The sequence below is a fragment of the Oryzias melastigma genome, linkage group LG22 (assembly GCF_002922805.2).
Source record: "Oryzias melastigma strain HK-1 linkage group LG22, ASM292280v2, whole genome shotgun sequence".
NCBI lineage: Eukaryota > Metazoa > Chordata > Actinopteri > Beloniformes > Adrianichthyidae > Oryzias > Oryzias melastigma.
In genome coordinates, this window is record NC_050533.1 from 8,571,788 (window position 1) to 8,596,638 (window position 24,851).

Sequence of the window (24,851 nt, forward strand, 5' to 3'; positions counted from 1 at the left end):
CGATTTTTAGTACTTTTTTCAGTTTGTCACAAAAAGCAGATTATTTGATATGTGGTGCCTGGTGCAGCATGTTGTCACGGTAACATGCTGAGCTGGCACAGACAACAGCAACAACGGCAAAGGAAAGCGATATAAATGCCAATCGTCATAATAGGTTCAATAAAGAAGATGTTCAGTGGAAGTGAATGTTTTTGTCCAGATCATGACGCAAACATTTGTTTTAAAGAAGCCTGCACAGTGATACAGAACATTTGGGCTATGTGACTGGAATTTCTATTTTAGGTGTGCAGTATTACTGTGGATTATCACTAAAATATGAAGTCATTTGACATTACATTGACTTTAAAAAATGCTCACATTTGTCGCTAGCACAGGTTTTTCCAGAAAAAAAAGGACTAGAACAGAATTTAAATAAAAATTACTTTATTTATTTTAAAATAAATGCATTTTTACAGTCAGGAAAAGAAGAGCTTCATGACATGCATCACTGCTTCAGACAATGAAGACGCACAAAAAACAATATTAGAGAGAGAAGAAATAATATAAAAGACAAAAAGACGTTTTTTCTTTTTTTTTTAATGCTGACTTTTCTCAAACCCCAGGATCTAATGCATACATTAAAACAACACACCTTCTTTTGTGGGAGAAAAAAAAAACAAATAAGTGAATCTTTTTAAAAAGGCTGAATCGGTCACATTTTCAGCCAAAAGGTAAGAAACTCTCAACAAAAAAGGAAAAACAGGACATGCTAAATATGAAATTAGAAAAAGAATCTTAACAAACCTGGAGTTTGAGACTAGTGTCTTATTCATATATCTTCATATATATATATCTTTATCTGAAAGCTCAGTTAGACCACAACAATTCTGAAAACTACACATGATGACAAATGGCTTCGCCCCTTTTCACTGAAACAACTTCCAATTCAGAAAAAAAAAAAAAAAAAAAACAAAACTGTACAATTCTATAAAATGTTTGTGTTTTTTTACATTAGTTACAAAAAAACAAAATAACACTTCATTTCTTAATCCTTCATCCTCTGGGAAAAACGTTTGCATATTCATTCTTCAAAATGTGACCTTCTGCTGGTGTGTAGATAACAGCAATAATACTATACGGTGTGAGGAACAGATTCCTATCAATGTAGGCGGAGCTTAGAGGGACGGATGGCGTCCCTCCAGTCACTCATCAATGTGTGGCTTCAGATCTCTGGTTACCACTTTAAAAAAAATCTTACAATTAAAGGCCCTATTTTTGATTTTTTTTGCAAATAACTTACATAAACTGGATTGATCGGATTGTTTTTGGTAAATTAGGCATCAAGGAAACCAGACTCTCAAAGCCACACACATTTTCAGACATGCTCATTTATCGATGTCACTTCATACACGATCGATGGGGTTATTTAACAGAAAAAGACAAATATTCAAGACGAAAGCGAACGGAAGAACAATAATGTAACAGCTTATTCATTTAGAAAACAAAAGTTTATATGGCGGAAGTGCTGAAACACGACTTCAGAGAGTAAAAATCAAAGTGGATGGAAATGCAGAGCTGCAATAAAATCAAACATTATTATAAAGTCCTTCTTTTAAGATAAATAGATAACTTCATTTGTTTGTGGCGATGTATCAACAAGTTTTAGGGAAACACTTCTTTTTCTTGGAAACTAACTGTGGACATAAATGTTCAGAGATTTAAGAGTAGAGGAGACGAGTAGTGTAAAGATGTTTCCACCAAAGGATTAGTGTAGTAACAAAAACCGTAACAATAAAAACTGGTTCAGTCATGGCAGATTTCATGCTGCTACTTCAGAACAGCCTCAAAACACTGAAAAAAAATACAAAGAATAAAATAAACTCATAGACCTTCATCTTGCCTCCTGTTTGCAGCTTCCACTGACCTCTGCCGCCATGACGGATCAGATCCAGCCGCTGGTCAGTTTGTAGAACATTTCCTCGTCTAATGATTCGTTCTGGTCCTTGGCGCGCGTCGACAGGAAGATGTAGCCACCGATGAACTCGTGCACCACTTTGCAGTCCACCTCTGCGCAGATGAAAGAGAGGCTGGGCTCGTCTGCAAACTCCACCGTCACCTGAGCGCACGAGAGCAAACGAAGTTCAGCGCCACGAATCAGAACACGTCCTTTAAAATTCATGCAACCTACAGTCAAGAGTCTTCATATTTTGAGTTTATTTTAATTATGTAAAATATTACAAAAAATACTTAAAAAAATCAATGCAATCACCTTTTATAAAAAAATAATCCAAAGCGAATTCAATAAATGAATGTTTGAAAAGGTGAAAGGCAGAAGCAAATGCTCATTTAAGCTCATCTCTTTGTGTCTTTTTCCAGTAACTTCAAAGATTCACATTATATAAATCTAAACAATACTTGCATAACTTTATACTATTAATCATAGACATGTATTTTTAGTGTACTGTGAGGCAATGATGGGGTCTGTACCATCTTGATCTCCCAGTTGACATTCCACTGTTTCATGTTGCTGAAGCGCCAGGTCTTGATGGCGTCTCCAGTGTGAGCGTCCATACGGATCAACCGATTGTAGGTGATTCCAATCAGCTCCTCCTTCTTTCCACCTTGGAACCTGGAAAAATATATTCAAATGTAAAAAAAAAAAGTCTGACTTGAAAGACTAGTAAAAAACATTTTTTAAAGAGTGAAATGTGAAAATCGTACTTTGCAAGAAAATGAGTGATTCCGAACTCGGGCAGAGATTGCCACGCCTGGATGAAGCGCATCTTGGCCTCGATGAGACTCATCTGAGCCACGTTCTGGTGGGCTTCAAGAATCCGGGCGGAAATCTGAAATACACAAAAACAGTGGAAAGTTTATGACGAGCTCCTCTTAAGATAAACTAACCACATTATACCAAAAGATAAGCCCCCCCATCACCAAGCTTTAAATCCAAGCATCACCCAAACCTGATGTGAAAGGAGCCGATTTAGTTCACCGATTCCACCAAATAAAAGCAAACGACCAGAACATTTCTGCTGTGGTTGTTTGCTCGGTTCAATCAATAAACAGTCCACCAGAGAGGGGTTAATCGACAGAGTTTAAGAGCAGGAATATGGACATCACTGATACAATAAATGGAGAGAATTAGCACAATCAATTCCTAAAATGCATAAAAAAATGAACTAAAAAGATGCAATATTATATTTAAAGACTAATGGTTTGATCTGTGTTTAGAACGGAAACCAATCTCCATTTGTCATGTCAGTATTTTATTGTGGTGTTTTAGATGCACACTAAAGCAGCAGGCAGACAACAAAACGTTCCTACTCTACGGTGACAGATTTATGCTGTTTAGTCAAACAAAATGACCAGGACAGAAGAAGTTCACACTTCCATGCACTTATCTGAGAGGTGAGCGCACCCAGTGGAGATTTGAACTCACCAAGTCCCTGATATAGCCTGGCTGAAGAGGAGAGGTGGGGATGGAAAGATGTACAGGTTGACAAAAAAGAGAAAGAAAAAAGGAATATTGGAAAAGGGAGAACAAGCAAGTAAGATGTCACAGTGGAGGGAGAAAGAATAAGAAAACAATAACAAAAATTAATACAAGCAACTGTTGCTGCAATAAAAAAGGACAGTTTGGGGGAGTGGGTGTCATGCAACTTTTAGCAACAAGGAGGAGAGTGGAAAGAGAAAACAAACTTCATGATAGGTCAATTCAAACAGCAGATCTAGAATTTTGATCATTTGGGACCTTCAAATAATCAGTAATGATGCAAAACATCCTTCATCCACAAGATGGCAGTGTACATCCTCTGTAGCACACAGTTCTTTCTAAAATGTTCAGGCTCTGTCTAAAAAAAAAAAAAAAATCCCTGAGTGTGTTTCCGCCTAAAGATGCGGAGCGGAAGTTTACTCGGACAAATCTTACAACAGGAAGTCCAGTTGGAGGGGAGATGGGGAGGGGTTGAGGGGCTTTTCCCAGACAGTTTTCCCGCGCAACATTCCCGAGTAAGGCTCATTTCCGGATGCCCCCACGCCCACTACACAGGAAGGGTTTACAATGAGTCTGAGGGTTCTAGGTAATCCAATCTGTTAGTATCGGTTCTGGGAATAGTCCTCTGCATTTCAGAGTTTCTCTTTCTTTTATTGTCAGATAAGCTTTTTGGTTTTCTTTTTCTTTTTTTTTTAAAGACAGAATGTACTTCCTTTTAGCCAAAACTGTAGATCTAAAACAGTAAGGTTGTCCTGTGGAACTGTTTCAGGTCACGGACCGCCTTAACCCTTTAACACCGGACGGAGCTGCAGTGTTTTTTTTCCCTGATTTACTGTAACTATTCAACCGTGAACTCGATCAACATAATTCCAGTAGATTCTGAAGGAGAAAAAGCGGCGTGCGCCTTCATGTTAAAGATTTTGTGTTTAAGCGTCGCCGGCGATTCTTCAGATGTTAAAGGGCTAATGTCAGAAAATATTTTCACAGACTGGCCTGTACAGAGCTGATTTTTTTTTTTTTAAATGGTAAAGTTCTTCATCCTCTGTAAAATATCTGCAGCTGCTTTTAACTTAATTTTTGACTAGATTTCATGTAAAATATGATGCAGATTTTCACTTAAACTCATAACTGTCAAAGTGGAGCTAAGAAAAAAAAAATAAAAATCTGACGCCAACTTCAATTTCATTCAACCTTTAAAGGTGCCCTACCATGAAAATTCTATTTTTGAGGTTTTAAATGCATTTTACTGTCCATTCCTCACTATAAAGAATCCTAAAGTGGTATTTTGATCTGTACATGCATTTAAGAGTAATCCTCTAAAAACCTGCACTGTCTGCAGCAGCCCCTCCCATACCCACGAAAACGAGCGGGTGGAAACGTGCTGACCTAAGATCAATGCCAACAGCTCCCTTCAGGAAGAATCTGCTGAGAGCTCCGCCTCCAGACTAACACAATGCTCAATTTATTCCCTACCCAGTGATAATCAGTAAAAAAAAAAAATGTTCATTTTAGATGCAGAATACCGTAGATCTTCCAGTTTCATCAGGTCTTCAATAAATTCCAGCTCAAACATGTGTTTGTTACTTTTTCCGCAGCGTTCTTTTAAGAAAAATCCTGGTAGGGTCCCTTTAAAGATGGATAAATAAAATAAATAAATAAAACAGAAAAGGTCACCAAACACTTTTTTTCCATCATATATTAACAATGTGAATCCATCGCTTGTGCAACTTTATTAGCAAGATGGTTTCTGCCAAAAACAGAACATTCTTGAAAATGTTGATCTGCTTATTAATATGAAGTTAGTAGTTTTCCCTTTAATTGATTTTTTTTTTTTTCATTGTGCCTTACCCACCGTACCGGTTGGGGATCACTGCTGTACCTCACCACGCCTCACTGGTTTGGTTTACAAGCTGAGGTGAATATCGTCCACATTTATGGTTCTGCCCTTTGAATCCGTTCTCAAACTGGTTCAGCTGTACCTCCAGATGTCTCTTTGGACACGCATGTGTGAGGATGTGGTTGGGAGAACTCCTGAATCACTTTCTGTCCTGACATCCCCCTGGCCCACTTACAAAATCCCCCAAAACGACTGCAACGTAAACAAATGTTTGAGGGAGGCAGCAGCCTAACACAACCGTGTGCCGTGTACTCAGCTGCTCCAGTGTGTACACACAAACGCATGCAAACACACAAAAGCAGATTTGCTTGCATGCAAATCTGATGTCTCTGAGAAAACTCTCATTATTAACAGTCAAATATTTTATTTGCTCATTAACTATGACTGTGGAAAAATACAGGAAATAAGTTCAGATTTAGAGCAAATGTAGTCATGAATTTGGAGTCTCTATGAAAGTTTGGTTACAGAATGAAAAAGGAAGGAGTAGTGGCTTCCCCGTGGATGGAGGGGGTTGGTAGACGACAGGAGGAGTAGAAAGAAAGAAAGAAAGTAACGAAGGGGGAGTGGAGGCTACATTCCAGGGAGGGACAAGTCTGATGCCAGGAGGCGCCCGTTTGGGGAGCATCACACGCTTCACAGTTCAATTTCAGCAAAAAGATCAACGCGTGTATTCATCTGTTGATCTGATTTGTGGCTTGAACGGTTTACCTGCTTGTTCTTGTACTTCTTAAGGTAGCGCGGCGAGACCAGGCATTCTGGGTTAATGTCCGTGGTGATGGGCTCGATGAACGCGGGGTCCGGGTTCATGTGCTGCATCTTCAGGAAGGACAGAATATTTTGGACCTCCAGGTTGTACGAGCTGTCCGCCATGGTCTTCCCTTTGGACGCCAGCCGACATGCGGCCATCCAGTGAGCGTACTGTTTCTCCTGGGAGGAGGAAATTCAACGATGGTAAACGCATCTCAAGAGGAAAAACTTCAAAAGCGGGAGTGTTGGCTTGGAGATTACCGTGTCACACCGAAGCCAGATCTCATTCATCCCATCAGCCACTGGGATCAGTAGCTTGATGTTAAATTTCTGACCTGAGATATTAACATCCGGCGTCACCTCACAACCTACACACACAACAGAGCGCAGGACAGGAAGAGGAGGTCAAAAGGTCACCCTGACTCTTTAGACACACCACCAAAGATAACATTTACTCAGCAGATAAATAAAGCGTCACATTCCACCATGACATGACAGTTTTGGGAGGATTTTGTTCATAAAAGGATGTGTCAGCACCTCTGAGGTTCATCTGGTAAGAAGGTGTCCCATGAGCCTCCTCTTTACTCTTGTAACAGGAAATTGTGATGTCCTTGAACGTGCACCAGTACTGCTTATAGCCCTTTAGCGTCAGCTTTTTTGGCCTGGAGGAGTGAAGGAAACGAACAGTCAAATTTTAAATGGAAATACACTTTTTTTTGCTGATAAACGTGAACAGAGGGGGAGGAGAGACTTTAGGAAGAAGAAAGTGGGAAATTCTGAAGTGCAAAGTCGGCAAGAGGATGAAAACAAGCCAGCTTTGTTCAAAATGATTACAAAGGAAAGGCCTCTTGATATTAAAGTTTATGACGTTGATTTTATGGGACAAACACACCAGGAGTCGCCCGCCTGTCAGCAAAGTCTTTCGGTTTTAAAGTCTGTTCAGTCCAACGCTCTGAAGAGCCAAGCCGAAACTTTGCTCCCAGAAAGAAGTAAACAGCCAAAAAACGAAAATATGACTTTGTGGTTCTAAGTTTGACTACATTTTTTTTTATTTAGAATTGTCTGTAAACATTGAGATGCATCTGTTTACATTTCACATCAAGTTATTTGGGATAAATTCGTTGTAAAAGTGAACTTACTTGAAAACTTTGACATAATCTGCAAGCTCAGGAATTGAGGTGATGTCCCCCTGAGGAGAAAAGGAACATTTAAATCCAGCTTTTTATGATTTTCATTTACTTAAAATGTTTCTCAAATAGTTTTTATAAAATCATTTTCCTTCAGAGACATCAGAGCAGACATACCAGTGTGTTGGAGGTCTTCCCTCCTTCCAAAGTGATCTCCAGGTCGGAGAGAGCCGCATCCACCTCATCCACCTCCTTCTCACTGTTGTTCATATGGTTGTCTGATGACATGATTGACAGCTTGTTGATGTGATACTGAGAAAAGAAGGAAAAAAATACATAAAAAAGCAGATGTTACATTCCTTTCAAATATATTGAAGATGTTAAAGTTTAAGTGACAAAAAAATCTGTGCAGAGACTTTTATTCCATCCTAAATACAGTACAAAAACAAACAAAACAACATTTTAGGAAATTTAGACATAAATGGAGATTTCTGAAAACAGCAAGTTTGCTGATCTCTGTAAAGAGATAAAATAATACTTTAAAGGTGCCAATGAAAATCTTGTTTTTAACATGTAGCATTTTTCTAATATTAGAGGACATATACAAAGAAAATTAAAATTAAAATTGTATTTCTGGATATTTCTTCATTTAAACTGTTGTCAATCTGGAGCATATAAAAAATGTCATAAAAGAAAGCTTGTAGCTGTGACGTAAAACCTACAACAGCAAGCCTCAAGCTCTCTGCTGCGCTCCAATCAGATTCATCCACTTGAAGACAAACAGATCCATGAACATCTGCGTTTGAGCTGGAATCTGTCTCAAAACTGTACAGCTGGATAGCTCATAAATTGCTGTTGCACTTGTAATATGTTGAGGTTGTGAGGGACTGTAAGCTAGCCTGTAAACAGATGGATGATGGGAAATGGAGGCAGGCTCACTGTGCACTAAAAAGTTCCACCTACAACTTGGAAGCAAATTTTTAAAGAACTGCTGCCGCTCTGCAGAAACTATGTCCTAGACAATGACAGGTTTTTTGATTTAGTCAAAAAAATCATATTTGAAAGACCACGGGGAATACTAAAAACTGATCAAAGTATGATCAAATTGAGAATTTAAGGTAAGATGGTGTTTATTTTAACATGTTCAACCATTAAGTTGTGAAAAAGACTGTGAGCAGAAGGAAACATGAAAAACTGGCATAAAATGAGTATTCCAACCTGGGAATTCTATAGAGAAACTATGGAATTTACCTTATTTACTGGGTTTTAGAGTCAGTTTAAAGGCGGGGCTTATGAGACACTTTACTGTCAATATATAAACACCAATTCATCAGGATGCTGTAATTACAGAACACCTCACTGTGAGCCATACACACTAAATAGAGCTTGTTGACAAATGATATTTATAACAGCAACTCATCACCAGCATATGAATGAACAGCTGTGGAGAGAATGAATGGAGGGACCGCTGTACGCGGACTTCCACAAGGACGGACCAAGACTTCGTGTTTGCTTTATTAGATCCAATGAGGTCAACCACTATTACTTCAATTCTCCAAAGTGAAACGTCCAGGTGAACGCAAGGTGACACCTTAAGCAGCACACAGGGTGTAGACGTCCGTCTTTATTTAGACCCTTTTATACCTCAACACTGAAACCTTAGCTCATTCTACACACTAAAACTCCACTGGGCTGCTCTCGGAGAGGTAGCAACAGCGCTGTCACCACGCTGAACATGGATGGGCACGTCTTCAAACACACACACATAAATGATATGTGGTAACACGTATCTGAAAACTCAGTGAGATATAGATTTGAAAGGAATCCGAGACTCCAGGAGCGTTTCTCGTGGTGTGGGTGGTCTGGGGGTCCTACACCCTAAGATGCTCTATAATTACCCTCAGAGTGGGGACAGGGTGGCGTCCTCGGGTCTTGGCACCCAATTTATGAGGGTCAGAAATAGCAGGAACCCTACCCCAACAGTAGATGCAACAAAGTGAAGTCGCCGAGGGGTTAACATCTGTATATCATGTGCACTGACAAACACTGCAGTGTCCTCTGAAGCTTGGATAGCTTCTAATGAAAACGTCCAACATTTTCACATCACAATTTCTCCTGATCTGCCTTTAAAATAATTTTTTTTAAACATAAAAGCTCAAAAATTAAACTGAAGCGAACGGTTATTCATAGAAAGATAGCATTTACAACAATGTAAAAAGACCAAATTTTGACTTTGCAAAAGTAATCCAATTAAGACCCCTAAATGTCTGGAAGATCCAGTATTTTTTAATTTAAGACAAGAATGACTGAAGAATAAGGAATATTATCAATCACTCTTACAAATGCATGGCCCACCTACCTGCAGGGCAGCAAACATCATCATTTCCTCCTCTGTGCACTCGATTTCCTCCAGGAGGATGGCCCACTTTGCCTGCTCATACAGCTGGTTTACACGGATGGCATCATACTGAGGACAAATGTGACAGAATACAGAAGCTTGCTCAAAATGTGTCACGAGTTTCAAACACTCTGATTTGACAAGAAACGCAGTGGTACCTTTGGGTTGAGGTCAAAGAAACTGTGATATTTAAACCTCAGCAGCAGCACTTCATTCTCCTTTACGTCCTGCTCCATGAGAGACCTGGATGAATCCATCCATCTGTGCGGACACAAGTTAGATTATGAAGAAATGGAGACTCCTTAAATACAAAACATGGTCAAACCTCTCACCCTTGATTGATTTTTGCTTTATCCAACAGAGACTGGGGCTTGTAGAGTTTGACCAGTATGTCCGGTGAGGAAATCGGTTGGCTGACAGCGAGGATGCTGGGATTGCCCTCAGATAATGGGCTGTCACCGAACCAGGCTGAGGTGGGTGAGAGTGGGCTTCCATCCCTGGAGTCATACGTGGGGGTCATGGTCTTACTATATAATCCTGGACTTGAGTAGATGCTCCCTGAAAAGAAGACATCCATTAAGTCTTGACCTTTTTAAGAAATAGTTTTAGTTAACAAAACACACATTAAAGGATTTATAATACTTCTTACTAAAAAATCGTAACCTATTTTTTTCACAATCATGTCAAAAAAACAAAGCATTAGGGGTGTAACGGACCACAAAACTCAAGGTTCGGATCGTGTTATGGTTTTAGAGTCATAGTTAGGATCAGTAAAAAGGGAAAAAAAGGCAAAATAACTAGATTAAAGCTAAAAAATGATTTATCTATTTTTAAAAAACATCGATCCATAAAAGCAGATATCGATCTAACGCCTAACGCTAAAGTCTGCTAGCTTGATGCCAACGTATAATGGAATTTCCCATAGGACGGCTAATGCTAATGCTCAGTTGACGTAAACATACATTACTGACTAAATTAACATTATAAACTCACACAGGCATGAATTTTCCAAACTCTTAAGGAAATATTTTTTAAATAACCATTTTTGGTCTAAAATATCGTTTTTTGCTCATACTTTCTTCTTCTTCTTCTTCTGGCTTTAGGTGTAAAGCTGTAGCGCGATCGCCACCTAGTGGCCAAACTGAAACGCCCTCCAGGAAAATTCAATTGTAAAATTGATTTCAACGATGCGTGCCAGTGTGTGGTGGGTAGGGGATCTGCAGTACACGTGTGCAGAACCATTGCAAGTGATCATCACGGATTATCTGTGATCCGTTCCACCCCTACAAAGCATCAAGTAAAAGCAGACTATTTTTTAAAAGCACAATCGTTTGCATCCAAGCCACACTACCAATGATCAACATCAAGTGACAACAAGCTTTTCTTCATGTCCTGATGGTAACAAAGCTAGTGTGGATTAGCATGCAAATGATGAACAATATGATTGAAGTCTCTGCACACTGCAAAGTATAGCATCATTCACCCCAAGCCGAGGATGAATGCAAAGATAAGAGCTCAATAAACATTTCAGAGTCCAAGAACCAAAACGAACGCCTTTGTTTCTGGCATGAATTCTTATTCAACTTTGGATTTTGGCCCCAAACCCAGCAAACAAAAGTGACTTGGTTAGCATTTCCTGTTGGTTGGCCTTGGAGGCTATTTTTCTCTACATCCTCCTCCATTCCTGTCCCTCCTCTGGAAGACCTAGGTCAAGATGCAACTCTGGGATAAACCACTAATTCCCCTTTGAAATAAGGAAGTGGGCCTGGTTTGTAGAAGTGAGTGTGAGAGTTTAAGTTTGTATTTGCGAGCTGAGGTCATGAGAACAGGGTGCAGGCTATGGCCACCCATTCCACATGAGGTGGGGGGTGTTATCCAGTGTTTCCTTCAGGGATCTTTCTCCCCATTCTGGGTTCATTAGGTCAGGGAGAGTTCCTTGCATCTCCCATAGGCCTTTAGAGGAATCTCAAAAATCCAAAGAACCATGCAGAAGGTGAAAGCTGACAGTCCATTGCAAAAAGAAAAACAAAACATCGAGCTTCCTCAGTCCTGTTTATGAAACCTCCACTGCAGGAAAAATAAATAGGAACTAGAATGATTAAAATATTATCAACAAATAGAAAATTGTCAATAAATAAATTTGATAAATGCAAATTTAAGTGTTAGATAAAGCTTGTAGATTTCATGATATGCATGTAATTCCAATATAAACAACTGTTGAGAGAAAGAAAAACAAGAGACCAACTATTAGTCAGCCTCTGACATAACACGACTATTTTAGGAAAAGTCTAAAAAATAATTTAGCACCAGCAGGCCTGAAGGATGTTTAAAACTAAAGTGCTTTAAGGTCATTTCTAATGGACGTCTAAGCATTTATCATGAGACCACAAATATCAGCTGACTCTCTGAGAAGCAGTCAGGTGGTTCTGTTGCCAACCCAAAGATTAGGGGACGTCATGTGACTTTGGCACATTAGCTATGTGTGGGAGCGGGGCAACGAGGCAAGGGTGAGGAAGAGCAGCTTAAGAGAGGAGGACAGAGGTTAAAGGACGGCTTACCTTTGACAGGTCCGATGTAAATTATTTCAGAGGCTAGAATGGAACAATTAGAAAGGAAAAGACAGGAAAGAAACGGAGGGAAGAACAACATCAGACAGAGAGGTCGAAAGAAATAAGAAAGATAAAAGTTAGGAAATTTCAAAAATGAGGAAAAATCCATAAAGATAGAAGGAAGAGGTTCAGAATAGATCACAGTTTGATCTTGTTGAAGCAGGATATCCCTCTGGCATGATCGATTATGATCCTATAAATCCATCACATCAATCCAAACCAACAAACTGGAGTCTCTGTTCAGCATCTCTTTTCTGTTCACATTAAATATGCTCATATCCTTCAAATAAAGATAACACAGGAAACGTCCAGTTCCAACAACAACAAATCAGTAAATACAATTTAAAAGAAAAGAAAGTATTGGTTTTGAAAGTTTAATTAGAAAAGTGTTGAAGTCTGCCATTGTTTTATAAGAAAAAGGATCTTTGTAAAAGGAGAATATGTTTAGTGTTGATCTAAAATTCTTTCTAATGGATGCTAGTCTCCTGTCTCCGCCCTGATGCTGAAATCTGAAAAGTGACTTTTTCCTCTTTAATGCTGAAGTTTTTTGTTTTCCAGAGTCCGCTAATAGAGAAGTTAACACACGGTTCTGCACTTTTGCTTTGCGTTCCTCTCAGATTAACGAGTATGTTTTCTGATGCTGTTCTGCCTGAAGATGTGAAGAAAGCATCACATGCATTAAGTGGTGGTTTTCAGCTTTGGGATTCAAGCCTCTGAACTCCTTTTATCTTACCCCAGAACTGAGTACTGTGGATATGGAAAGACCAAAAATATTTGCTGCTTCACATAAGAGTTATACATTCTCTTTTTTCTTCATCAGTGATCACGTGATAGTTTAATGTTCATGCAGAGTCACGACTATTTTGTTGATGCACTATTGTTTTTAACCTAATCCTAATTTCTGTCTAGTAATTTTGAAATTGGCTGTTTTATAAGATTATATACAAATTTTGCTCATGTGGTTCATATTTTCATTTATGTTACTATAAGCTAGTTGACGAAAACAAAAAAAAGTTATTTTAGAGGAGTGATTCATAACCTTTTTTGGCTAGCTTAATGCTTGACAATATTTTCATGGACCGGCCTGAAGAGGGCATCTGATATTTATTCCAGCCTCCAGTTTCGCCTAACTTGAGGGTACTGTTTATCTTCATCCTCTGTAAAATATCTGCTTTAAACTTTATTTGTTAAATAGATTTCCTGTTGGAAACATTAAAATTTGTAATGAATTTTCACTTGATCCATAAATGTTAAAATGAAATCCACAAAACTGGACACCAACTTCAGCTTCGTCCGATTGAGGTGGGACGATAAATGCAGAAAGACTAAAGAAATTGCCACTAAACTGTGTGTTTTCTAAAAATAATAAACTTGAATCCATCGTGAAATAACACCATCGGTTGCTGAACATTACGCATTATTATTAATTGTGTTTTCACATGTACAAAAACTACAAAATACAAAATTTATTTACACATGAACAACTTAAAATTACAACAGCTTAAAACTAACTACACTTTAAAAAGTACGCACAAAGCATCTGGTGCACACATATATAGCCAGCACACCTGGTATAGACACACTCCATGGCGAAGGTGCTATAACGAAAGTGCAGCTGTGACGGAGCGATGAGAATAGAGAAACTTAAGTGTTGAGTGTTTTAAAAATACATATTTAGACTTTTTCTATAATTATCACTGCAGCATATCTGTTTACGAAAGTGGGAAAATGTTTTCACCAGATATTATTCACAATTTGAGTTCAAGCGGCTGATAAGAAAACTCTGATGACCCAGCATTCTAGAAGCATTTAAACGCATCACTTACACACAAATATTGGAGACATAAAAAGAGTCTCAAGTCAATTTTCTGCGTAGATGCAGTTTTGTGTGTGTAACAAGCAATTTGTGTGTAATTTTTAAGGATTTGTTTGTGTAGGTAGTTTTAAGCTGTTGCGCATGTGTAAATTGTATTTTGTCATTTTTGTACATGTGAATACACAATTACAAGTACATAAAGTTACATACAAAGTGTATTGGATGAGCTACAAATCAAGAATTACACACACAGATCAGATGGATGAGTCTATTTTCTCTCCATATTGGAGCAACTGTTGAAAATGTTTCTTTTTCCATCATCTTTGAGTTTACAACCAAAGTTAATATTGTATGTTTTTACTATTAATGAATAAAAATGAAAATAAATAAATCATTTTTTTTTTTTTTCTTTATTGCGAGTAAAGACTTCTGTTTTCTGTCTGTAAAAGTAAATGCAGCAATAATTTTATTTTGAAGTTGAAGACTCTTTTTCCACTTCCTTATTGGCTCTTTTCAGTGAAAAAAAAAAAAAGAAAATAATTTTCCAAACACGTTTGAGTTTTTTTGTTAAATTTGCTAGCTTGGGAGTTTCAGTTTAGCGGTTGGCACTTTAAGAAAATGCATCAAAAATGAGTCGGATGTGGTGAAGAAAGTCTAGTAGATTTCCAAAATAAAACTTCAGAATTAGATTATAAATAAAATCAGAAAAAAAATTTACCAGTAGGTTGTGTTTTTTTTTTCTCCGTACCGCAGACAACTGCTTTAGAAGACAGAAGATGCATCCGTTGATTTAGATTCTAAAACTTCAATTAGGTATTAAGTTGAATAATTATCTGCTTGTCTGTTAAAGAGGCAAAACAAAAAGGCTACAGGTCGGATTGCATCTCTTCCTCCCTGTTAGAACCCGTGATTTTCATCAGGCCACAATGGGCCAAGAGGCCAGCCCTTCCCCACTCGGGACAGAGTAACCTCTCACAGTTTGGTCATGAAACAGACTCACTGACTGCAACATGTGATGTGATAGGAGGACATCAGGGAGACATGAAGGCGCATTTATTACACACGGAGATTGCTAACAGTAAACAGATTCTGCACATTCCTGTTGTAGGAATGTTTCTCTGCACCTCCTAATGGTGTGACCGCATTTACCAACTTGTAGCAAAACCCAACTTTTCCACATGAATCAAAGTGGCACACCCTTAATGATGTAACTATCTGTGTAATTATCGCCGTTGTGAAGTGAAATACTTTTCTCCAACATTTTATTCCATCTAATTAAATAGACAAATGTTAATGTGTGTGTGGAGTAAATATCTTTTTTTTTTACTGCAAAAGCGATTAAATTAAACACAGATTTTTCAGCCATCTGACAATAAGCATAGTTGAGCATTGAGCAAACTGCATTTCAAGGAGACCATTGAACACATGGATCCCCATTCACCGTGTCTCATTCATTTTGATGATGAGTCACGGAGGGTCTGGCGTGTATTGTTCAGATGCCTCTCTTCTTATACAGTATTAAGACCATTAAGGAAGGCCGTGATCGCTGCACTTGTGATGCCTGGTTCAGTTTTAAAATGGCAGTGTGACCAGCTATGTGTGGAATCTCAAAGATTCCTTCCTAGGCCTCTCTGCCAAAGAACTGGAGTCTATGGTTGTTGACTCCATGCAGGCCTCAACCTCACACACTCTTATTTGGTCACTGGAAGCCGAATGCAACAATCTGGAGTTAACTTGGTGGTTTCCCAACCACCAGAGGAGTCAACACAACACGGCATGGAATACGCTCAAAACGACACGGGGTGGAAATCAGAGTAGGATTTTGATTTTAAAATCTCATCTTAAAATAAGTCCAAAACTGCATTTCTACTTAAAAAGTACAATAGCAGAATGCTAGAAGGACGCACCACGCTGATTTGATCAGTCTGGTCTGTTTTCTGCATCTCTTTTGCGTTCTCTCCAGTTCTGTTTTTCATCCATCATGAGAGCCGCCTTGTTTTAGTTTAAAACATCACATGCCGAGTATGAAAGATGTGGGGAAAAAATGATTTCAGAGATGAATCTGTTTGGATTCAACAGCTGTGAGGTGGTGCTGCTGAGAAAAAACTGTTGTTTTTGTCACATGTGTGCAACATTCCAGACATAACTAGTTTAAAATACTTGCATCCAGTTGATAACTCGTCCAAAAGGAGAAATCGAGACAGGAAAACCACCCAGACCAGTGATTTCCCAAACTGCATAGATGTCAACGATTAGTCGATGTTGATTAATCAACTTTAAAAAACAATAGTCTACGCTAATTTAGTATTGTCAATGAGTCGTTTTTTTTTTCTTTTTTTTGCTTTTTTGTCATTGGCTTTGGATTGCAAAGCACCACAGGAAGTTTGGGAGGCGGTAGAGCCCTTCCTCAACCATAGAAGAATAAGACAGATACAAACTTAAGTTTCACTGCAGCACAACACTGCACTAGCACCTAAAACGGAAGCATCCCGTCTTCCTCACTCTCCTCAACATCTTTGACAAGGTCCTTTTTACTCACATTTTATTATAAGAGAATGGGTGTAATGATTTACTTCCTCATGCAGAATAACATTGGATTTTAAGATTACAGACTAAAAATAAACCGAATGCCAAGCGCTACCGTCACCGGAAATAAACAAATCTTCAGAATAAAGTGTCAGTGAAGCTTCCAAATTTTCAAAGTAAAACTAGCGAGCGTGTTTGTAGTTGAAAAAAATGAGATTGAAGCTCCATTTACTGACATAAGTTCTGAAAAAGCTCATTTGCTTCAACACCAGAGCTTTAGCTCCAATGTTCACATTCTTTAAAATAACAGTTTACAACATGGACCTTAAACTTTTTATCTTTCATTAGGTGAAATAAAAATTTTTGTGAACGCATCATCCGCCGAGCATTAGTAGTACCATACATGACGGGAACCTCTATAGACTGAGTATCAGCACGATCACCTTTTGGAAAAAAGATTGCACATCACCTTAAATAAACAATATTAACTGACTAATCGAAAAAAATAATCATTGAATAATTGACTATTAAAATAATCGTATAGAGATTGTCCTAGTTGACATGGTTTTGCTTTGTGTCTTTTTTCATTAAAAATAATCATTTCACATCTCGTTTTAAATTTCTACATCTCATTTTTAAAGCACAAATCTTTTGTTACAGGACTGGTTACGAATGTAAGACCTTAAAGGTTCTGTGGTCCTTAAGGTAACTGGTAATACACACTTTACAGAGGAAGCAGCCACATATAGAAGACATATTAATCCCTGTTTAAGATTATAGGAGGATTTGATGGAAATCTGATCTTATTTCTGTCAGATATCTCGTAGCTGTTGCTCTCATTAAATTTCCATTTGCTGATCTCATGCTGGGGTTTTTGTAGTTTTTAAACTCAAGAAATTCTCCACAATGCCTCCTCTGAATATTCAGACCTCTTCATATCCTCCTATTTTCTTTAAAAATAACTTAGGGATTTAATGAGGCCTAGTCAAAAATAAAGGATACCGTTTTGGAATTCATGATGGTACAGTAAAAAATAAAATGTTCCCTATTTTCTTAACTCATTAACAAACCGTTTTTGAATTTTTAAAAACAATCTACCTGATCCAGGAGTCAACAGTGGACCCTCAAGCTCCAGATCGTCTTCCTCTGCCTCTTCTAACTTTTTCTTTTTCTTCTTTGGATCCCGGGGTTTGCGCAGTAGAGACAGTTCCTCTGGGTGCCGGATATCTGGTAAGGATGAGACAGCAAGAACATTGACTTAATGCCACGTAAGCAACTTGTACATCAACCAAATGATATTTTTTTACGTCATAAACCAACAAAACAAAAGTCATTAGTGGGGTTTTTTGTTGTGCAGGTCATAATTAAAATCATATGAATATAAATAGTAAAATTAAATAAACAAATTTCGAATATAAGTGTATGATGTGGAAAGAAGGTATGAAGAAAGCAGAGACTAGAGATGTGGAGCCATTCTATAGACAGCTGTGCACGCGAGGGGTGGAAAATTGCAAATCCCTCTCCTCTGGCCCCAAAAACTTAGCCTTAGCTGTAATCCTGAACTGATGCAACCCAGACAGAGTCTCAGAGTACTTTTTTATTTATTTTTACACAGATTCCTCTAAAGTACAAGAAAACACTTCTGGTAGCTGATGGCAAAAAAAAAAAAAACAGAACTTAATTCACTTTTAACAAGTTTTCAAAATTAAAAGAGCAGCCATAATTTGACTGTATGGTTGCAAGATCGCAGAGTAAACACAAGACACTCGAGTGAATATAATGACTTGAACAGCAGTCTATCCCCCCTGGCTTCTCTCAGGCTCTTTTCTCTCCATCCTGTGGCCTTAAAGCTCAGGGAGACATCACTCACCAGTAGCTATGATGGAAGAGTTGAAGCAGCCAAACTACAGAAGCAGCAGAATATGAAAACTTCAATGGATTTGATTTTTATTTAAGATTAAGCTAAAAAAACGAAATACTATCAGATCCTAAATTTATAATATTTTAGGTGCTGACAACATGTTTTTCCCTGATGGTTTGAAAATGGTGTTACCAGCTGTTGGTGTAGGTGGCAGAAGGTGTTGAGGAGAGCACACGCAGGAGGGTCAGGAGAACATCTTGACTTGGTGAGAAAGTTTGTTTGGTTTGTGTAACTAAAGCAAAAGCATTCCAGGGATTTTAAGAACTACCAGATGGACGCTGAGCCTCGCTTTGGCTCCCCTCCTTCCTCATTCTTGCTGTGCTGCAGCACAGGAGCGCAGTCCTCGTGCCCTTATACAGCCATGTGAGTTTTAGGCCTGCTGCCGATCTTTAGTCCCACTGAGCAACGTGAGGAGGCCAGCAGGCACAATGCGGCGTATATCAGACTGACTGCCAGTCCGGATGACACACTGCAGAAGCATGTAGTGTTTTACTACAACATCTATGCATCTGTTTAACTCTGATAATCACAATGTGGACTCGTGTATAAAATATTACAAATCTACTGTGCAAAGTCAGTTGATATACGAGGCATCTGGCAAAACCACCAAGCTCCCTAACAAAACTATATTTTACTTTATCAGTTGTGCTGATTATTATTTTCTTGTCATAATTTAGAGTTAAAGCTTCAGAAAAGCTTTAACAACTAATAGAATAAATAAAAAAGTGTGATAAAATTAAATTGCATTTAATTAAAAATTGATGTTGACAAAAATTGTATTAATTTTATTGATATTCAAAGCCAGTTCAAGAACACAAAACAAGGCGAAGATATTTTATGGTACCAAAAATATTATTTCCTTTACTTCTAAAACATTTTAGCTCCAACATCTGTACAAACCTCTGTGTAGATGTATTTCTCACAAATAAACACAGATAAATGGGTAGATAGGAACACAAAGACTACAATATCTGTAACTTGTGAGTTTTGCTGGTCCCAGAATTAAAGCAGTTAATGCCCCTTCATAAAATATTTTTGAGCTAAATCCAGCATGTAATCTCATCTAGACAGCTATATGAGGGTGATTTTTAAAAGTAGGAAGTTTACTTTGACATTGAGCCACAGTTTAATAATATAATGAATAATATAATGAAAAATATACATTAAAAAATGCAAACTTGCAGAAAAAAGGGTTGTCACTCAGCCCCTCCCATAAAAAAATCTCCCTGCTCTGCTACAGTTCTACATTCTTGACTTACAGACGACTCGATCCATGTACGTCTTCATTTTTCTCTTCTGAGCTGGCATCTGCCTCAAAACTGTGCAACTGGATAGATCTGATATTGCTTGCCGTTTTTTATTTTATGCTACGCTAACGTTAGCTTGGGGTTATGGGGAGCTGTAAGCTAACGGGAGAGAGTGTAAACAAAGGCATGCTGGGATGTGGGGTAACTGCTGTGATGTCATGTCAGGGGAGGCTGTGCCTAACCTACAGCGGACTGTCTGCCTCACCTAGTGTGTTTTTAAAGTGCATTTTAGCGGATAAAAAGAATACCCGAGTCACAAACTGGCACCAATATAATCAGACAAATGGGAAGAGATTAGCAAATTAGGTAATTTTAAAATAAAGCATATTTTATGAATATTGAAAGACGAAACAATATATTCAGTGTGTGGGACGCTGGGTGAGGCTGGGGGTGCAGGTGCCTCACTCAGTGCTGTCTGGAGTATTTGAGCAGGGAACTCGTAAATTCGCAGCTTTTTTTAAACCGAAGAAACGCTAAAAAAACAACAATAAAGGTAATCATAGAAACAAAACATATCTAAAAAAATTACATTTGATTTTTATTTTTAATTCTAAAAAGTATATTCATCTTATTTAATATATACTTTTTCTTAGCTATATTTTCCTGGTGAAGCTCAGCTTCACCTGCCTCCCCTGACTGCGTGAACCTCACCGTATGTCACTGGGTTGCTTTCACAACAGTCCTGCCCAAAACCCAGAGGTGAATTTCTAATGAACTCCTGCTGTGCTGCAGCAAATATGTCTTAAAAAGACGCACACACTTTTGGCATAAAAACTGCATAATAATAATTAAAAGACCAGTGGGAAGGATTTTATAACAGAAAAAAATATGGTCGGAGTGGGACTTTAAAACCTTCAGGTAAAACTTTAAGGACAGCAAAAGCTGCATTTAATTATTTGTAGTTTATTAGTCTGATTTTTGCCAATGCTTTTTTTTTTTTTACTAATTTTTATTAATCAAATGTGTACGAGTTTTTTGTAATGGTGTCAGGGGAAGGTGTGACAGATGGTCACTTGGGTTTATTTCCATTAGCAGAAATGACACGTAGACAATAAGACCTCATCCTCCATCTTCCAAATTTGTGGCAGTTACCAGGCCTGAAGCCAAAGGAGAGGAGCTGACTGGAAGCCAGCATGGATTTGGGAGATCTACTCCTCGGAACAGATGATTCACTGCAGTGAGTTAGTAAGTCCATCCACAAAGAATCTAACACAGTCATAGTCTAAATTTATAAACTAACATGCAACCTAGAGCAACTGAAAAAATATCTTTATAAAAAAAAGAAAAAAAGATTAAAAACTTCAAAACAAAGAAGTGAACTTTAGGCAGCAAGACTGACTTGTATAGTTGACCATTTCACCACAAGTTTACACAAATGACCAACAACCACACATCAGTGACGTGTATTATTTAAAAAAACCTTCTGAGGTCATTAAAGCTCACTGACTGAGCCATTTTTTCCGTTCATTTCAGAACAAATTCATTGGCTAGGAGGATAAAGAAACCTCCCATCATCTAGCAGACGAGGCTAAAATTGTCCTAAAATGCTACTTAGGAAAAGACAATAATGCACCTTAAATTAGAAGCTCAAGCGGAAGCCAAACCAAAGTCCTCCCATGTTTTGACAAGAGATCACTCAGGCCCAGTCAAGGAGCCCACAGGTTGATGGGCCATAAATCTGCTGCACCAAAACGACAGAGTAGCAGTCAAAAAGGTCACTGGAGGATGAAGAGATTGAACCAGACGCTCTCCTGAGTATCAACTCATCCCCCTGTGCTCACTCCAGTCTACTTCATTTCCTTCTCTAATTTCTCTGGTTATCTAATTGATTCTCAGTGAAGAGGAAGTACCCGTTCTGCCTCTCGTATGCCTCAGAAGATGCTGCTTTGTCTGATTTACATGGTAGTAAAGGTTGGTTTACACATAACAGCTGACAGAACCAGCCGGACTCTTGTTGCTCTTAAATGGTGGTTTGCTAAAGGAAGAAGCTTCGTTTTTACAGCCCCTCAGACTCTTAGGTCTCTTGTTAGTGACTAGTGATGAGTGTGTTTTGTGTGTTGGCTCATAAGATTGGTTTAACAAGCTCCCTCCATGCTGAGAAAGAATGCTTTCATGCAAAAATGCCTCATTTAAAACAGTTTTAGTCTTTGTCACTGCAAATGAAACAGCTTTAAAGGCTTTTTTTTTCCTCAAGAAACAATTATTTCCCATTATGTTCAGTGTGAAGAAGTAATAACTAAAGAGCGTTGAACACATTCTAGTGTCAAATGATGTTTTCTTATGACCCACATGTGAAAAACCTTAATGTAAACCATGTCTATTTCAACTAAGCAAAGCAGCACAGGATGTGAGAACTGATAAACAGACGTAGAGGTCAAAACGGGGGTGGAACCAAGAGATTTTCATATTTTACAGTACATCAACCTTAAACAGACTTTATTTCTCACCCCAATAGTCCACAAGCAATTTGTCTGAGTCAAAGAGCAGCTGCCTTGAATGTGGGAGAAGTTGCACAGACCATTTGTTTCATACTTAAGCTTGAGTGCTACATTAATTCCTCTGTGCTTTAGAAGTTGATGCTCTCAATCATAATTGAATTATAGTATAATGTAGAAACCAGACATAACAGAGGTTGGAAGGATAACATAATGTTTGGTCACATTACAAAATAACAGACAGACTGCTGACAGCATATGATCCCTCGCACTGTAAAATGCAATGAAAAAAATGTTACTTCTGTGTGACAGCTGACCAAACCTCAGAGTTAACCGCCCTAAAAAAAGAAAGATTTACAGAAACGTGGACTTCCTGCTCCTAAAAAAAACAGTAAAGGGGGTGCTTCTCCAGCTTTCTTTTCCCTCGTTTCCACTTCTCTTCCTGAACAGACACCACAAAATTTAGAGCCAGTCTCTTCCTGTCTCTCCAAATCGTCCATACTTTGCTCCCATCAGGCACAATACAATGGCAAGAAATTATAAAGTAAAAACTTTATCAATAAGAGCACATTACGACAATTGTTTAGAAACCTATGATGTTCTGAAGATGAAAACGTTGTTGGTTATTTAAAAACTACAATTTAAATACTTTTTTTTTCACAAAAACTAGTTCAAACACAATGCATTGTGGTCTATATTTCCAGATCTAGTGAGCATCGACACTCATTGGTTTTTCGCAGAGAATTTTTGGAAATTTCTAGGGCACTCGATAGTGCACTATATAGTGAGTAGTGAAGGAATTCGGTCATAGCCACTGTCTTGTAAAACTCTTAGTTAGTTATGATGTCAATATCTAGCCAAAAAGAACATTATATGTTTACTAATCAAACCAGTAACTTGAATATTGAAAAACCACCACTGCAACATCTGTCATTGTGATTAAAAACAGCTGTGTGCAAACACACACACACAAACACACACATACTGAAGCTTGTAGTGCTAATAGTAACAATTCTAACAAGCTAAAGTAAAACCTTTCTGAATTTTTTGAGGACCTTGAAGGGTTTTATGAGCAAAGCATGAGACATTCTTGAGCAGCCTGACCCCAAAGCTGTTGTCTTGTTGATTTGAAGCCTTTGTGTTCAAAAGCAGACTCTAAATGTGAAGTAAATAAAAAACAAGCAGCTGATTTAATCACAGAACGAGCTCGCAAACACCGCCAAAAAGTTAAGTGACTTGTAAAAATACATGAAAACTGTTGCTGGGATATGCGAGTTGTGGTTTCACAAAGTCCCGTGACAAAAAGACAACAGGTGTGCTGTGACCCTGCTCTATGGGAGGGGCTTTACACGAGTGGGGGGTTTCTCTAAACCTGTAAGGGGTGTGCTGTGGAAAGTAGGGAAATAGCAGGTCAGAGGTTGATGGGGTCCAGCATGTGACCTCGGACACAGCTCTAGTGGGACTGTGTGGAGCTTCCCCAACCCCCCCCCATCTTGTAAGACCCTTACAACATTGGACGTATTTAAATTAGGAACTTGACTGCATCAAGCAAATGAGAGACCAGTAAGCCATTGAAGGAAAGCTAATCTCTGTCTACTAAACACTACTGAGAGACAGTCATCTCTTTAAATTCAATGACGTGTTCAGACTGGAGCCGCAGACAATGGCATGCACTAGCGTTTGTTTCATAAACACAACAAATTGCCACATAAAAACAAAGAGAAAAGGAGGACAGGACTAGCAGAATTCAATCCATTAAGGGTCTGATTCAGAACATTTCTAAGAATACGGTTGGGAGGATGTTTGTGTTTAGTTGGAGCGTGTCCAGTCTGAATCTCCCACTCAGTGACTAAAATCAAAGATTAAGAGCAAGGATGTCCAAATCGAGGCCTCTAAGCCCGGTGTCCAACATGATTTCCAACCAACCTGCCATCAGTCACACTTAAAATGTCTGTCAAATGTCCATCAAAAGTCCTTCTAAATACCCAGCCGTGCTAAAAATGAAGGGTTCCACTCACTGAATGTTTTGCAGATGTCGGACACCGCCTTGAAGACCCGGTCTGAGAAGTTCACCTTAACCTTCATGTGCTTCATGTTGGGCAGCTGGAGGCGCAGTACTTTGTGTTGGGGGGTGAAGAGCAGCCTGGCATCGGCCTGGATGCCATACTTGTCCAACGTCCAGTGGGTTTTCAGCAGCCACGTTTTCTTCTTCTCCCACCACAAGGCGTGGTCCGACCAGTCCTTCTTCACATCTGCGATAAAGGAGGAGATTAGCATGGATGAGTTTTAATACTTCTTGAAAAAATATCAAACATGAAAAAACAGCAAAGGAATGAAAACATTTGGCATATAATTTGTCTAAATGACTATCCTTTCATAAACATAGTGAGCGTATAAGAACAGCAATCAGTGTCCGTCACATTATAACATACTAAGGTTACGCCTCCACAGACCAGCAGACACATGCATGGAGTTGGTCGAGCCGAAGGGAGTGATGAGAGGAGCGTGTGAAAGATGAGGCCATTTGTGTCACACTGTGGGAATATCAGGTTTACACTTCCCGACCTTCTTGAAAGTCTTTTTGTAGTCTTTT

The 24,851-nt window shown here is 38.6% G+C and overlaps 1 protein-coding gene across 5 annotated transcripts in view; it reads right to left on the bottom strand.

Annotated features, from left to right (window-relative positions):
- Positions 1 to 560: 560 nt before the first annotated feature.
- The window catches only part of fermt2 (fermitin family member 2), a 40,568-nt gene continuing 16,277 nt past the window's right edge, over positions 561 to 24,851 (bottom strand). The window contains exons 3-18 of one of the 5 annotated variants that reach the window (XM_024290277.2): positions 24,277 to 24,510; positions 17,694 to 17,822; positions 12,203 to 12,235; positions 9,977 to 10,202; positions 9,803 to 9,905; positions 9,606 to 9,713; positions 7,424 to 7,558; positions 7,259 to 7,308; positions 6,657 to 6,781; positions 6,381 to 6,487; positions 6,081 to 6,299; positions 3,422 to 3,442; positions 2,701 to 2,825; positions 2,467 to 2,608; positions 1,904 to 2,095; positions 561 to 1,830 (exon numbers count right to left, since the gene is read on the bottom strand). In XM_024290277.2, coding sequence (XP_024146045.1) covers positions 1,922 to 2,095; positions 2,467 to 2,608; positions 2,701 to 2,825; positions 3,422 to 3,442; positions 6,081 to 6,299; positions 6,381 to 6,487; positions 6,657 to 6,781; positions 7,259 to 7,308; positions 7,424 to 7,558; positions 9,606 to 9,713; positions 9,803 to 9,905; positions 9,977 to 10,202; positions 12,203 to 12,235; positions 17,694 to 17,822; positions 24,277 to 24,510 — 1,931 coding nt within the window. In that variant the 3' untranslated portion in view covers positions 561 to 1,830; positions 1,904 to 1,921. Of the gene's footprint in view, positions 2,096 to 2,466; positions 2,609 to 2,700; positions 2,826 to 3,421; positions 3,443 to 6,080; positions 6,300 to 6,380; positions 6,488 to 6,656; positions 6,782 to 7,258; positions 7,309 to 7,423; positions 7,559 to 9,605; positions 9,714 to 9,802; positions 9,906 to 9,976; positions 10,203 to 12,202; positions 12,236 to 17,693; positions 17,823 to 24,276; positions 24,511 to 24,851 lie in introns of all 5 variants that reach the window. The other 4 variants (XM_036209890.1, XM_024290434.2, XM_024290362.2 and 1 more) reach the window with 4 other exon arrangements.